This window comes from Solenopsis invicta, chromosome 14 (genome assembly GCF_016802725.1).
Source record: "Solenopsis invicta isolate M01_SB chromosome 14, UNIL_Sinv_3.0, whole genome shotgun sequence".
Lineage (NCBI taxonomy): Eukaryota > Metazoa > Arthropoda > Insecta > Hymenoptera > Formicidae > Solenopsis > Solenopsis invicta.
In genome coordinates, this window is record NC_052677.1 from 2786239 (window position 1) to 2800633 (window position 14395).

At 33.4% G+C, this 14395-nt stretch overlaps 1 protein-coding gene across 4 annotated transcripts in view; it reads left to right on the plus strand.

The window, feature by feature from the left end:
- Window positions 1–14395, plus strand: part of LOC105193022 (snRNA-activating protein complex subunit 3) — a 144711-nt gene that overhangs the window by 30654 nt on the left and 99662 nt on the right. For all 4 annotated transcript variants that reach the window (XM_039457540.1, XM_026140055.2, XM_039457541.1 and 1 more), the window contains exon 4: window positions 290–577. In XM_039457540.1, the coding sequence (XP_039313474.1) occupies window positions 290–577 (288 nt within the window). The remainder of the gene's footprint in view (window positions 1–289; window positions 578–14395) is intronic.

Consider the following 14395-nt stretch of genomic DNA (forward strand, 5'->3'; position numbering starts at 1 on the left):
TTTAGCACTTGAAAGAACTGTTTTGACAATTGAAATAATGAATACGGTAATGCCGTATTTATTATTTTAATTTGTTATAATTTTTGGTCTTATTAGGATTATTATATTTGTATTATACTGTACTATAACTATATGATAAACAAATAAAATTTTGAAAAAAAAACCAAGACTTTTGCATACATTTAACACATAATTGATAATTTTGTAATCATTATTATAAATATTGTTTTCTTTTCACAATTACTGTAATAAATGTATCGTTGAGATAATAAATTGTTTTTTTTTTCAGAAATATGAAAGAGACAAGAAACATGATAAAAACAATTTAAAAATGCCTGATATAAACGCCGGTGAAGAATTTTTGGTTTATGTCAGAGTGTACGAGCCATTCAAGAGCTACCCTCGTTCTCTTAAGTACAAAATGGGTCTTCCAGCACTTAAATTAAAAAATGTCATATCGATACTGGGATGCCAGACATTATACGAGTTACGTCAAAAGATAATGTGTCAGTCGGATTTATCGATTACAAAAGAAACTAGTAAAAATCCAAATCAGAAGCCTGGACCGATGGCAAAAGTAAGTATTTTTTTATTTTATTTTTGTTTCATAACAGTGTATTTGATGTATAGCATCACCATAGTCAATGAACAAGTAAAAGAAGTAAAATACAATAATAAATAAATAAATTTAAAGGGTCAAAAAACGAGCAAAAGAAGGAAAAATTATTATATTAATGACTTTAATATGAGCACATAAATTAAATATTATTAGAACGTTTTAAAACTACATACAGTTTTCTTCAGTTTGCAAATTTTTATAAAAAACAATGTTCTACTTTAAAATTAAAATGAATAAAACCAACGAATTGTAGATGATAAGAAACTATAGTAAAACTAAATATACGAGGTGTGTTCAAAAAGTATCGCGAATTTTGTGTTTTTTCAAAAATTATTTATTTATTCATGAATATCTATTTTGTCCCCTTCAAAGTAATCCCCATGAGATATTATACACTTGTGCCAACGGTTTTTCCAATCTTCGAAGCACTTCAAAAAATCATTTTTTTTTATCTTGTTCAGCTCCTCCTTCGATGCCGTCTTTATCTCGTCAAGCGTAGCGTAACGTCGTCCTTTCATGGGCCTCTTCAGTTTAGGGAACAAGAAAAAGTCACAGGGGGCCAGATCTGGGGAATACGGTGGCTGCGGCATCATTAGTGTGTTGTTTTTGGCCAAAAAGTCGCGCACAAGCAACGATGTGTGAGCAGGGGCGTTATCGTGGTGCAAAAGCCAATTTTTGTTCTTCCACAAATCCGGGCGTTTCTGGCGGATTGCTTCGCGCAAATTGCGCATAACTTGCAGGTAATATTCCTTATTGACCGTTCTACCCTGTGGCAAGAACTCATGATGCACCACGCCCCTGCAATCGAAGAAAACTGTCAGCAAAACTTTCACATTCGACCGAACTTGGCGCGCTTTTTTCGGTCTTGGTTCGTGCGGCAGCTTCCATTGAGATGATTGAGCTTTGGTTTCCACGTCATAACCATAAACCCACGATTCGTCACCAGTTATGACCCTCTGGAGCAAATTTGGGTCGTCGCGGACAGAGTCCAACATCTCATTAGCAATGTTCATGCGATGCTGTTTTTGGTCGCAATTGAGTAATTTTGGTACGAATTTCGCGGCGACCCGTCTCATGCCCAAATCATTGATAAAAATCGAATGGCACGAGCCAATCGATATGTTTAGGTCCTCAGCAACTTCTCTAACGGTGATTCGACGATTGGCCAATACCATTTTCTCCACTTCATTAATTTTTTCGTCTGTTGTTGAAGTGCTCGGGCGTCCGGCACGCTCTTCGTCGTTCACATCTTCTCGGCCTTCTGAGAACATTTTGTACCACCGATAAACGTTGCTTCGGCCCAAGGTAGCTTCTCCGTATGCCACAGTCAACATTCGGAATGCATCCGCGCACTTAATTTCGTTTTTCACACAAAATTTGATACAGGTTCTTTGATCCATTTTTTTGAATAGGTAAAAATCGAAGACGATCCAAAACACGTGCAAGCAAAGCAGCTGTCAACAATTAAGTGAACATTCAAAATGGCCGAGCTTGTCGGCATAAGTGAGAGACATGAGTACCAACATAACGCCACAAAAAGATCGAAATTCGAATATACGTAACCCGCGAAAATTCAAAATTCGCGATACTTTTTGAACACACCTCGTATAAAATTGATATGAGGGGAGCGAGGGGCGATGTGATAATAATTGATTGCAACGAATTTGTTGTATCGATAGGTTTGCATGTCAGGTAATATATAGATAAACTGCCGCAAACCATACTGAAGCAAAACATCTATACGAAAAAAATCATACTGTGTATTTGATGGGATTGCAAAGAAGTCGTGTACTACGAGCTGCTTCCGCGAAACCGAACGATTGATTCCAATAAATATTTTTCCCAATTAGACTATTTGAAGGCAGTAATAGATGAGAAGCGTCCAGAATTGAGTAATCATTATGGTGTCATATTCCACCAAGACAACGCTAGACCTCACATATCTTTAACAACCCGACAATAATTACTGCAGTTTAGTTGGGATGTCTTGCTTAATCTTCCGTATTCACTTGACTTGGCACCATCAGACTTCCACTTATTTAGGTCTTTCCCTAAATGGAAAATCAGAATTACCTTAATGGAAAAAATTTTACTTCTTTCGAGGCCTGCAAAAAGCATCTGGGCCAATTTTTAGCTCAGAAAACTGAAAAGTTCTGGGAGGATGGAATTGCCTGAAAGATGGCGAAAGGTTATCGAACAAAACGGTACATACATTGTTCATTAAAGATATTTTTTAATACGAAAATTTTATCCTTAACTTTTACCTAAAAATAAGAAATTATTTTTTTGACAATCCAATAGAAGTGGTTGATATGGACGAGAGAATGGTCCAATTTGGAACCAGTAGTTCTAAATCGGATTGAAAAACGCGTTTTTACTGTTACGATACTTATTTTTACTCTCGCATTTTCAAGATCAATATGATTTCATAAATAATTTATTATATTTAAATGCTAGTTAGCATCAAGTATTATTAAGTTAATTTTAATTACAAACGTGATATCACTAATTCATGTTCAATTTAGAGCTGTTCTATGAGTACCAAAACGTAATTCGGCGCGCAGTTTATTGAATTTGAAAAAGTATGAAAAAAATCACAAATAAATATAAGCACTAAGATCTAGCTACGAAGGCGTTCTTGTTTAATTTGTAACATTTACATTTTCCATTATAGTTCAGCGTAGGTGAGAGAGACGTCAAAATGATTTGTAGTAGAAATGAAGAGAGTTAAATTATCTTTCCAATAGTACTTTTGGTTTTATAATCGGACTTTATTTGCACCTTATAGACATCAAAAACTGCGAATAGGCCTGACTTACCCCACTCTCTCCTATATAATGCGCTTTTCAAGTATTTGTGAGAAAATAATTATTAAATAATTTTGCGTCTCTTACCAGCAGTTTGGACAGAGCTAATCGAAGAGTGCATGGCGTAGTAGAAGCGCACTAAACTTATAACCATCGAATCATTAGTTTGAGTCTCGATGGGTTGATCTTTTTTACAATACAGTGTTTCTTTACATTATCATGTACAATTAACGTAAAATAAATGTAATTGCTGTTATAAACGTATTATCTATATATTTTAGATGAAAATAGTGTTTATTTTTCTTTAAATCATGTGTCTTAAAATAGTGATTTCTTTTGTATCTGTATATCATTATAAATTAAACAATCTACAAACTCGATGTATGCATAATGTAATTTTAAACATAAGATCAAAGTCAAAGAACGAGCATAAATTAAGTTTAAAGTAAAATTCTAATCTATATTATTATTGCGTACAATATTGCGTACAATTGCACACGTTTCAGGCTTGTTTGTGTTCAGTATGAAATTAACAATATATTAAATTTTACTATTGTGTCAAGTCATAAAGTTAAAACCTCAATAATTGTGTAACATTAAGAATACAAAATACAAAATAAAGACGAGCAAATGAAAAAAAAACAATATATGACTGCGCTAAACATACAGTCCGGTGACAAAATTGTGGCTTCTGTCGATCATCCAATTTTTAACATCTTTTAGAGTCCATAGGACGCTAATTAGAAAGAACATCTTAGTTCTTCATAGGAAACCTTTCTACCTGTATGTCTTCAATGTCGTAATATTCGCGTAATTGATCTTGTCGTATACGTGATAGATACTATAAGAATACTTATCTATAGAACTGTAAAGAATAATTACCGAGCATATTAATTTCGCTGATTATTCTTTACAGTTACAGATTCTAAGTCAAATTATTGAAACATTACAAGAACATGCTATTAATGTGAACTGCATCTAATATAGTTTCAACTTACATGTATGAATGTTGCAGTAAAAAAAAGAATTTCTTATATAACATATCTCACGACAATATACATATATACTTATTGTCAGTACGATTGACATTTTTGTGTCAAGTTTGATAACTGATTGAGTTATGATCTCTATCTGTATGTAACAGTGATGTGTTTTTAAATGTTTATGTATTTTCCTTTTGATATATTTATGTACTCAAAAGGAAATATTTTGTTATGCTTTATACAAACAAAGGGTTTAAACATTACAAATTCATAAATAAACTCATTTTATTAAGACTTCTAAAATATTGGAATATAATTTATTCCAAGAAATCAGTATTATTCATAAGATTGATAGTATTTTTTTTTTCTTTAATATATATCAGCTCTGACACTAATTTCTTAGAATTAGATTCCAAATCTAATATTACATTATTCCAATTAAAATTATGATTATGTAATACACTTGTCAACAAAAAATAGGGAACACTTTCTAGACACCAAAAATTAAGCTGTAGCTTAATTTTTTACTAGGCTTCAAATGGATGTAGCTCGGCAAAAATCATTGCAGATAAAAATAAAAACATTTTGAAGCTTGAAGTTTCAACTTTAACGCTGAATTGACAGATTTTGAAAGTTCTTTTAACTTTCTTGTTTTATGCAGCAAAAAAGCACACCTTGTTTTGTTCCTTATAATTTCATATTTTTGACATTTTGTAGCTCGACAAAAAACTTTTTTTTGAACAATTTGAACAAAACTTCATAAACTATAACATTTTGCCTACAGAATGCTTTTTTTAAATTTTCTCTACGATTTTTTTTTTGACTGAATTACAAGACTTCGAAGAAACAGATTTTTTACAGTACATTTTTCTAAAAACTAATGTTTAACGCCGACATTAGCATTACCCAATATGTATCACGTGAAGGCTTTTGGTCAGATTTTCGCACATCATGTGTGTGTGTGTGCGTGCGTGCGTGCGTGCGTGCGTGCGTGCGTGCGTGCGTGCGTGTGGGTGTGCGTGCGTGCGTGTGGGTGTGCGTGCGTTCGTGTGGGTGTGCGTGCGTTCGTGTGGGTGTGCGTGCGCGCATGTGGGTGTGCGTGCGCGCATTTGCGTGCGTGCGTGCGCGCATTTGCGTGCGTGCGTGCGTGCAGGTGTAAGTGCGCTTGTGTGCGTGCGTGCGTGCGATCATGTGAATGTGCGTGCGTTCATGCGGGCGTGCGTGCGTGCGTGGGCGTGCATGTGGGCGTGCGTGAGTGCATGTGGGTGTTCGTGCGTGCATGTGGGTGTGCGTGCGCGCGTTTGTGTGCGTGCGTGTGGGTGTGCGCGCTTTCGTGTGGGTGTTCGTGCGTGCGTGCGTGCGTGCATTAGTTTTTTTTATTAGTTTTTTTATTGTGCGATTAATGGTACTGAAAATAATGTCCTGAGGGTAGCCATTGTCCAATAAAATGTTACTGCACCTTTTGATGTTTTTTGTATGGAAAGTGATAATAGTAATGCATGATTGATCAAATTACACGTATATTGGGTTGTTTAAAAAGTTATTGCTTTTTATTTGATTTTTAGGTATGTTTATTTAATATGTGTTTATATCGTAAGCTCGGTTGCCTTAATTTTGAGGAACTTCGAGTTTTTCCACGGTGTCAGTGGTCGGAGTAGGCGAAATAAAAAGAGACTCGGTTTGGAAGTCACTATTCTCTTTTAATGCGCACTCGATTCTCTCACGAAAATAAAAAGACGGACAGGCGCGCGTCTCGCAAGCCGGCAAGCCGCGCACCTACCTTGCCCCGCCGGCCGAATCCCTGCTCCAGCCGCTCGATCCACCGGGGCAACGGGAACTCGGCCGGCAGGTACAGTCATCTAATTTAGATTTAAAGTATAGACAATATGAATGCGAATATTATGTAATGAGCATTAATCAATGATATAATAGCCGTTTTGTTCGATGACCATCTGCCATCTCTCGGGTAACTTTATAATACCACGTTCATAAAACTTCCTATCTTTCTCTATGAAAAACTTGTCTAGGTACTGTTTGATGAGGTCTTCAGAAGCAAACGTTTTACCATGCAAGGAGTTTTGCAAGGAGCAAAAGAGATGGAAGTCTGATGGCGCAATGTCTGGGCTATACGGTGAATGTGGCAACACATCCTAATCAAGTTGCAATAATTTTTGCCAAGTCCAAACTTGTTTGTGCTCTTACATTGTTTTGATGAAACAACACACCCTTACGATTGATCAGCTCGGGACGTTTCTGTGCGATGGCATCGCAAATTTCTGTAGCTGCTCACAGTAGACATCGGAATTAATTGTTTTGTTCTTTGGAAGTAACTCATAGAAGACTGGTCTCTTCCAGTCCCATTAGATTGACAGCATCACCTTCTTTTGGTGGATCTCCGCCTTTGCTTGCCTTTCCGGTGCTTTACCTCGCTTACTCCAACTTTTTTTCCATTGTTGTAGACTATTCATTTTTTGTCGCCCGTGATCATAGGCTACAAAAACGGGTCGTTTTCTTTGCGTTTGATGAGTTGGTCGCAGACGCTCATGCGCTTTGTTAGATGAATTTCTTTTAACTCATGCGGTACCCAAACATCGAGCTTCTTTACGAAGCTTAGCGATTTCAAATGGCCATTTCCAGTGGACACTTTTAGAGTGATAGCAAGCTTTCGAACCGTTGAATGCTTATTTGCTTGCATCAATGCTTTTATTTTATCGTCGTCAATCTTGGAAGGCTTACCGGAACGATGAGCGTCTTTAACTGAAAAATTATCATTACGGAATTAGGTGAACCAGTTCTGGCACTGGCATTTGCGACGATAATTCTGCCATAAACTTGACGCAACTTTTCTTTTGATTCAGTTGCTTTCTTCCCTTTTTTTAAAGTAATAAAACAAAATATGACGAATATGTTCTTTAAAATTTTCCATGTTAGAACCACAATTGCAAGCACAAAACTCGACCAAATCGCGTCAACTTTTTTGGGGGTTTTTAGGTTAAGTGTCAAGAACAAAACGCGCGTAAACATTTGACATTTATGTCACGCTTATATACAAATAATCCTGAACAACGCCATCTATTGAAAAAAAACGCAATGACTTTTTGAATAACTTAATAAATAATATCAATTTGTGGCATAAAAGATGATTGGATCAATAGGAAAGTGTACGGCCAGGAAACGGTTTTTTACGAAACGAGTTAATGCGTATGTAATTGTATGAATTATGAATAATCACAATATAGTCTAAAAAAGTAAGACATCAGTTTAAATTCAATAGTGAGTTTAATGCGATTATGGTAGTTATTGTTCAATAATCTTAGTGACTTTTTTCGACATAACAAAGAAGATATTATTAATGTATCTATAATAAATAGATAACTTGAAGTCAAGAGAATTAAGAACATTATCTTCTACATTTTGCGTAACAACATCTGCAATGATGGAGAACAATCAGAGCACATAGGAATATAATTGTTTATAATTGTTTATAGATTACATTATTCTTTTTGATAAAATATTATCTGTTTGAAATTCTGTCAATTTCCGGCAAGTTCTATTGGAATCTCAAGTAAATGACGAAACGTCTAATGAAACTAAAATTCCTGATTTTAATTATAAATTAATGTAATTCCGGATTGTGTGTCTAAAAATGCATACAAATGTTTTACATAAACAATACAAATTAATACAATATTAACATTTATTCAGTGCTAGAAGTATATCCAACATTACATTAATGTTAATAATTTAATAATGATATATAGATGATAAAAAATCATAATTTCTAAACATAATTCAAACGGGAATAAACACTGTTTTCAAATAAAATATGTACGTAATATGTGTTTAACATATAAGGATTACATTTAATTACATTTAATTTGTGTTAATTGTACTTTGCGATATAAAAACGATTATATGAAAAAAATCTATCCATTGAGATTCGAACTAGCAATCTCGTGTTACGAATCTTGCGCTCCGTGCTTCCACGGTGCCACGTGTTCTTTGATTAGATGCTTTGCTTAACATGTTAAGCGCCACACCAGTCCCTAGGGACCGGCGCTAGACTTTTCGTTCAGGCCTTGCCGGTCCGTACAGATCGGAAAAGCCCGCCTTGATAAAAAAAACCGATAAAAAATGATAGAAAGTTCAAGAAACATGATTCAAAACAATAGAATACTATTGTTTTGACTCATGTTTCTTGAACTTTCTATCGTTTTCTATCGGTTTTTTTTTATCAGGGCGCTTAACTGTAGCCTGAACGAAACGACACGTAAAACCGGCGTGGCGCTTAACGTGTTAAACTATCAGCGCGCAGAATTGTTTATTATCAATTTTCTCACAAACGCTTGACAAACTCATCATATCTCTTTACGTATTACTTGACAGACCTATCGCTATGAGTTTTACTGAAATTGATTATTATTGCGTTACGTTTGCCTCTTTATGAAAAAACTTATAAAATTTGTAAAATCCGAAACATCTTAAAAATAAGAAAATGTCATGACATGGTTGATAAATTTATAATAAGATTCTTTGTTCTCTAACAAGATTGTGTTAAGGGCTTTCATTTTACCTCTAAATAAAGCTTTTGACGAAGTTCCAGCGAAATCAAAGATTAACCGTTTTTGGAACTCCACTCAGAGAATTGATTTTTTCCGTTTATCATGTAATAAATAATTCAACATTTAAAGTTTGCTGGGTTCTTTAAAGACTCCCGGTGTTCAAGAAGGATTAAAAATGAGATTAAAAGAGCACATGAATACATTGAAGTCTTTCAAACACTCAGTAATCTTTGATATTATAGAATTTAATTCTTTTGAATAATATTATATAATTTTGGATTTTGAACCTAAATATCACAAAAGATTAATCTCTAAGATAATTTACATTACAGAATCTAGCGGACTTAATTCAAACAAGAATACTAAGCTGTTGGACGTGTCATATTTTACTATTTGCCAAAGACACATAAACGGATAGCAGAGAATAGAGATATTTATCTACTAATAATTGTAACATACAAGGTGTCCCATTTTTTTAAATTGGATAATTCTTTAATGAAGCATTTTCAGCAAAAATGTTTTAGACAAAAGTTGTATGGTTTTGAAAGGGACATAAGATGGTATCATTAATTTGACCTTGAATAGTTTGAAGGTTACATGAAGGTCACCTTCAATTTTTTTAATTGTACTGCCTAGTTTTTATTGCATATTCTTGTAGCTTATCTTGAGACCTTTCCAAAACATTATAAATAAATATTTTATTCAGTATTTTTCGAGTTACAAGACTCGAAAGTTACAGTATCTTCGGCATTAGCTCACTCAAAGTGTACCACGTGGAAGTTATCTGGTCGGATCTACACCTTTTTTGCGTTTGAAGAAAAATCGGAGGATGATTTAGTTAGTCAAGTCAAGATTAATTGATGATTCAGCCAAGACTTTCAAGGCTTGTAACTCGAAAAATACTAAACGTAAAAACATTTATTTATAGTGTTTTGGAAAGGTCTTAAGATAAGCTAAACCATACAATTTTTGTCTGAAACACTTTTGCTGAAAATGCTTCATTGAAAAATTATTGAAGTCTGTTTTATAAAATGGAACACCCTGTATAGACGATGAGATTTATTTTAACCCTTTGTGTTTTGGTGTAGCTCTGGGAGCTACACCTACCATTCAAGCTTATTTTATCAATGAATCAATTGTTTCATGTATTTTTTTAGCATGTTTGGTATTGCTGGATTTTGTTAAAGATTTTCTCTAATACATTAAGTTTTAGAATTATATTTTATAAATAATTTGTTATTAATAAATATATACCGAAAAATTATCGTTTTCTAGAGAGATTAAATTTGTTTACATAAAATTTTGTATACTAACTTATACTTCAAAATCACTATCTAGAGGTTTTTAAGGACGCTAATTTTGATGTCAAAATTACAAAATTTGTAATGCTACATGTAATGTGCCGAATCAATATGACACACGTAATTTTTAAAGTTTTAAGCAAACTCGGTTGATTTTGAAATCCATCTGCCATATTTAACCCAGCATCTTTAATTTTGTATTTTTGACATTGGATTTCTAATCAACAACCTCCAAAACTCTCTAGTAACATGTTTCTAGTAAATTTATGTTGTTTTTGAAACTCCGTCTGCCATAATGGATCGGCTATTTTGAATTTTATAATTGTTACTTTTTGAAATCACAGTGAATTATAAATAATTTTTTTGTATAAGCTATAAAAATAATTTTGTAATTATTACTAACAAGGGGAGGATCAGGTGATTCACCCTTGGGATTTTGACCCCAATTTTTTTAATTATTCTGGAAACGAAAAAAAAGTTTACCTTTCCCGGCGTTTGATCGAATAGGCCTTATTTCCGGAGTAATAAATTTGTGAAGATTGGCCATATTGGAAGCACCGCAGCGCGCCATATGAGTCTTCCCGGTAACCGTCCTTCTAACCAGTGCAGTTGGTTCTATGAGTTAGGTGCTTACTTCATAATCGTAAGATCCGTGTTTGCTCCCGGGCGTGAGCAATAATTCTTTTTTTTTTTAATGAATGTTTTTATATATTTTTATTTATTTTTATGATATTGATATAGTATGCAAATTTTTTAAATAGGAAATTAAATTTACAATTAATAAAGGCTACGCTGCTTAGGTGTCAATCTGTTCTTACTACACGGTACATTACGCACACGTAAATCTTTAAACGCGTTTTTCTCGCGAATGCTTGAGAGGCGGGTCCTATTACTTTAAGATGAATTAGTGGGAGGATAGGTTTATAACATATATAAAGTTCAACGAAATCGGAGGGGACAAATGTCTGGTGCTCCCCTTGTTAGTATTACATTCTAAACATTAATTTAAATTTAATTTTGAGGGAATTTTAATTCAAGTAATAATATTTAAAATAATAAATGAGTAATAGTAATATATTTATAATAATATATTTATTTATAATGGATAATATATAAAGAAAATGTATCTAAATTTTCAAATTGTTTAAATTTAAAATTTAATTGGAAATAATATTAACAGTATTTTTAATTTTTAATTTTTAAAACAATTAATCGTAGAAGAAGAATAAACAAACATTTGAATGCGAATGTGAATATTTTTATTACAAAATTTAATTATTTAAGTATTGCGAATTTATTACAATATAAAAAACCTCTTATTCATTTAATACAATTTTGTATCCGCTTCTTTTATTGATTTTAAATTTAAACAATTTGAAAATTTAGATATGTTGCCTTTATATGTTATCTATTACAAATAACTTATATATTATTATTACTTATTTATTATTTTAAATATTATTACTTGAATTAAAATTTCCTTCAAATAAAATTTAAATTAATGTTTAGAATGTGATATTAAATTGAATCTTCTATTTCAAACATTTACATATATCAATATCATCAAAATAAATAAACATAAATAAAAACACTTATTAAAAAAAAATTATTGCTCGCCTCTGGGAACGAACTCGGATCTCACAATTATGAGGCAAGCACCTAACTCACGAAGCCAACTGCGCTGGTTGGAAAAACAGTTACAGGGAAAACTCATATAGCGCGGGTGCGCTACGGTGCGTTTCGAATATAGCTAATTTTCAGAAATTTATTACTCCGAAACTAAGGTCTATTTGATCAAACGCCGGAAGACATAAACTTTTTTTTGTCTCCAAAATAATTAAAAAAATTAGGGTTGAAATCCCAGGATGAGTCACCTGATCCTCCCTTTGTAAATTTTCCAAAGCATTTCTTTTTAGAATCTGGAAACTCTTGCCGATAGTTATTAACAACTTTATTAGTAAAAATTGTTTTGATAAAATTATTTATAAATGAAAAGGATATTTCTAACACACGCACATACGTACAAATTGAAATTATATCTATTTCAAAAAGTAGGTTTACCAAAGTAAAATGAAGATTGGCACGTTTTCTTGATGTTCATGAAAAAATAAATTTTAGAAGAAAATGTCTTTCCTTTATATGGAATCATCTAAGGTATTCTAAAAAAAACAAATAATTTTTTATTTTATTTCTATAAAGATGAATTCTAGTATATTTTTTTTAAATAACCTACAAACAAGGAAAGAGTGACCCCAAACTTAGCCCATTTTTGGTACCTTAATTTTTGCATTGAATTTTATTTTAAATGATACCTTATAATGAGACATTAATCCTAGAAATATTTTAAGTTGAGCCTAGAACGGGTTTTGGAGTTAGGAGGGGGCGATGTCACATATATGTTTAACTTTTCAAGAAACTTACAGTATTTTTTATTCAATTCTATGTTCAATTCTATGTAATACTTTGTATTATTTTAAGTGTCTTATAATATTATTTAAATATCAAATCAATATAAAAATATGAATTTATTTGATGATTAATTAGTGCGATGGGGGAAGACAACTAAGGGGGCGGAGCGCATTTCTCTATACCTATTCAATTTTTCTTGTTAGTTATGACATGTAGTTTTGATGTTTAGAAGAATTTCTTTGTTTGAATCATTTAAGATGAAAAACTATTATTAATCAATTTAATTGCATCAAATGTTAAGCAATAAATGATATCATTTTATTGGTAGTACTACGCTTCTTTTGTTTTTTTTGCGGGTACAAGCTACATTAAATAAAGAAATAAGAAAATTAGCTACATACATTTGAAGACACTAAAAATAATACAAAATATTGTAACATAGTGTTACGTCTGGGGTTGAAGAAGGGTAGGTAAGATATGGAGAGAGAAAGGAGGGACGTAACAACTTGAGAACGTGCACACGAGGCACAAACAGGCCGCGTGACAACCCAGAATATATGGGTCAATGGGACCACAGCGGAGACCCAATGACAAATATCCGGGAGTTCCGCGTCCCTCGGTCCTGTTTTGAGGCAACAAATCTAATTGTTTTACCTCGGGATTGGACCTAGTGCTTATCTTAAGAGCGAGGAATGGTGGTCGTGGTTGAGAAATTAGGACAAATTAATTGTTATACATGGTTTATTCTATGAATAATAATAAAGAATACAATGTCGACTTACTGGGTAATTTAACATTTTATTCTCATAATTACTTATTTAAACAATAGATTGGATTAACGTAGGTTTCCCCCTTTTTTTTATATCGTTTAAATTAAAAGGAAAACCTGAGTTGGACTCAAATTGTTTAATACAGAGTAGATTTGTGATATTAAGAGTTGAATGTTATACGAGGTGTGATCAAAAAGTAAGGTGACTTTTCATTTTTATAAAAAAATATTCATTTATTCATCCAAAATTATGTTATCCCCTTCAAAATAATTCCCCTCTGATACAATGCATTTGTGCCAGCGCTTTTTCCAGTCGTCAAAACATTTCTGAAATGCACTTTTGGGTATTGCCTTGAGCTCCTCCAGCGATGCAGCCTTAATCTCCTCAATCGTCGCAAATCTTCGTCCTTTCATAGGCCTTTTCAATTTTGAGAAGAGGAAAAAGTCGCAGGGGGCCAAGTCTGGTGAATACGGTGGCTAAGGCATGATGATAGTATTGTTTTTGGCCAAAAAAGTACTCACTAGTAACGACGTGTGCGCAGGTGCATTATCATGGTGCAGAATCCATGAATTTTCTTTCCACACTTCCGGACGTTTTTTTCTTATTGATTCACGCAAACGCCGCATAACCTCAAGGTAATACTCCTTGTTTACCGTACGATCTTGTGGTAGGAATTCTTGATGCACAACGCTATGGTAATCAAAGAAAACTGTGAGCAAAACCTTCACATTCGAACGAACTTGGCGTGCCTTTTTCGGTTTTGGCTCTCCTGGGCTCTTCCACTGGGATGATTGGGCTTTGGTTTCGACGTCATAACCATATACCCATGTTTCGTCACCAGTTATAACCCTTTTGAGCAGATCAGGATCATCATTGACGTCGTTCAACATGTCTTGGGCGATGTTCATGCGACGCTGCTTCTGATCAAAATTAAGCAGTTTTGG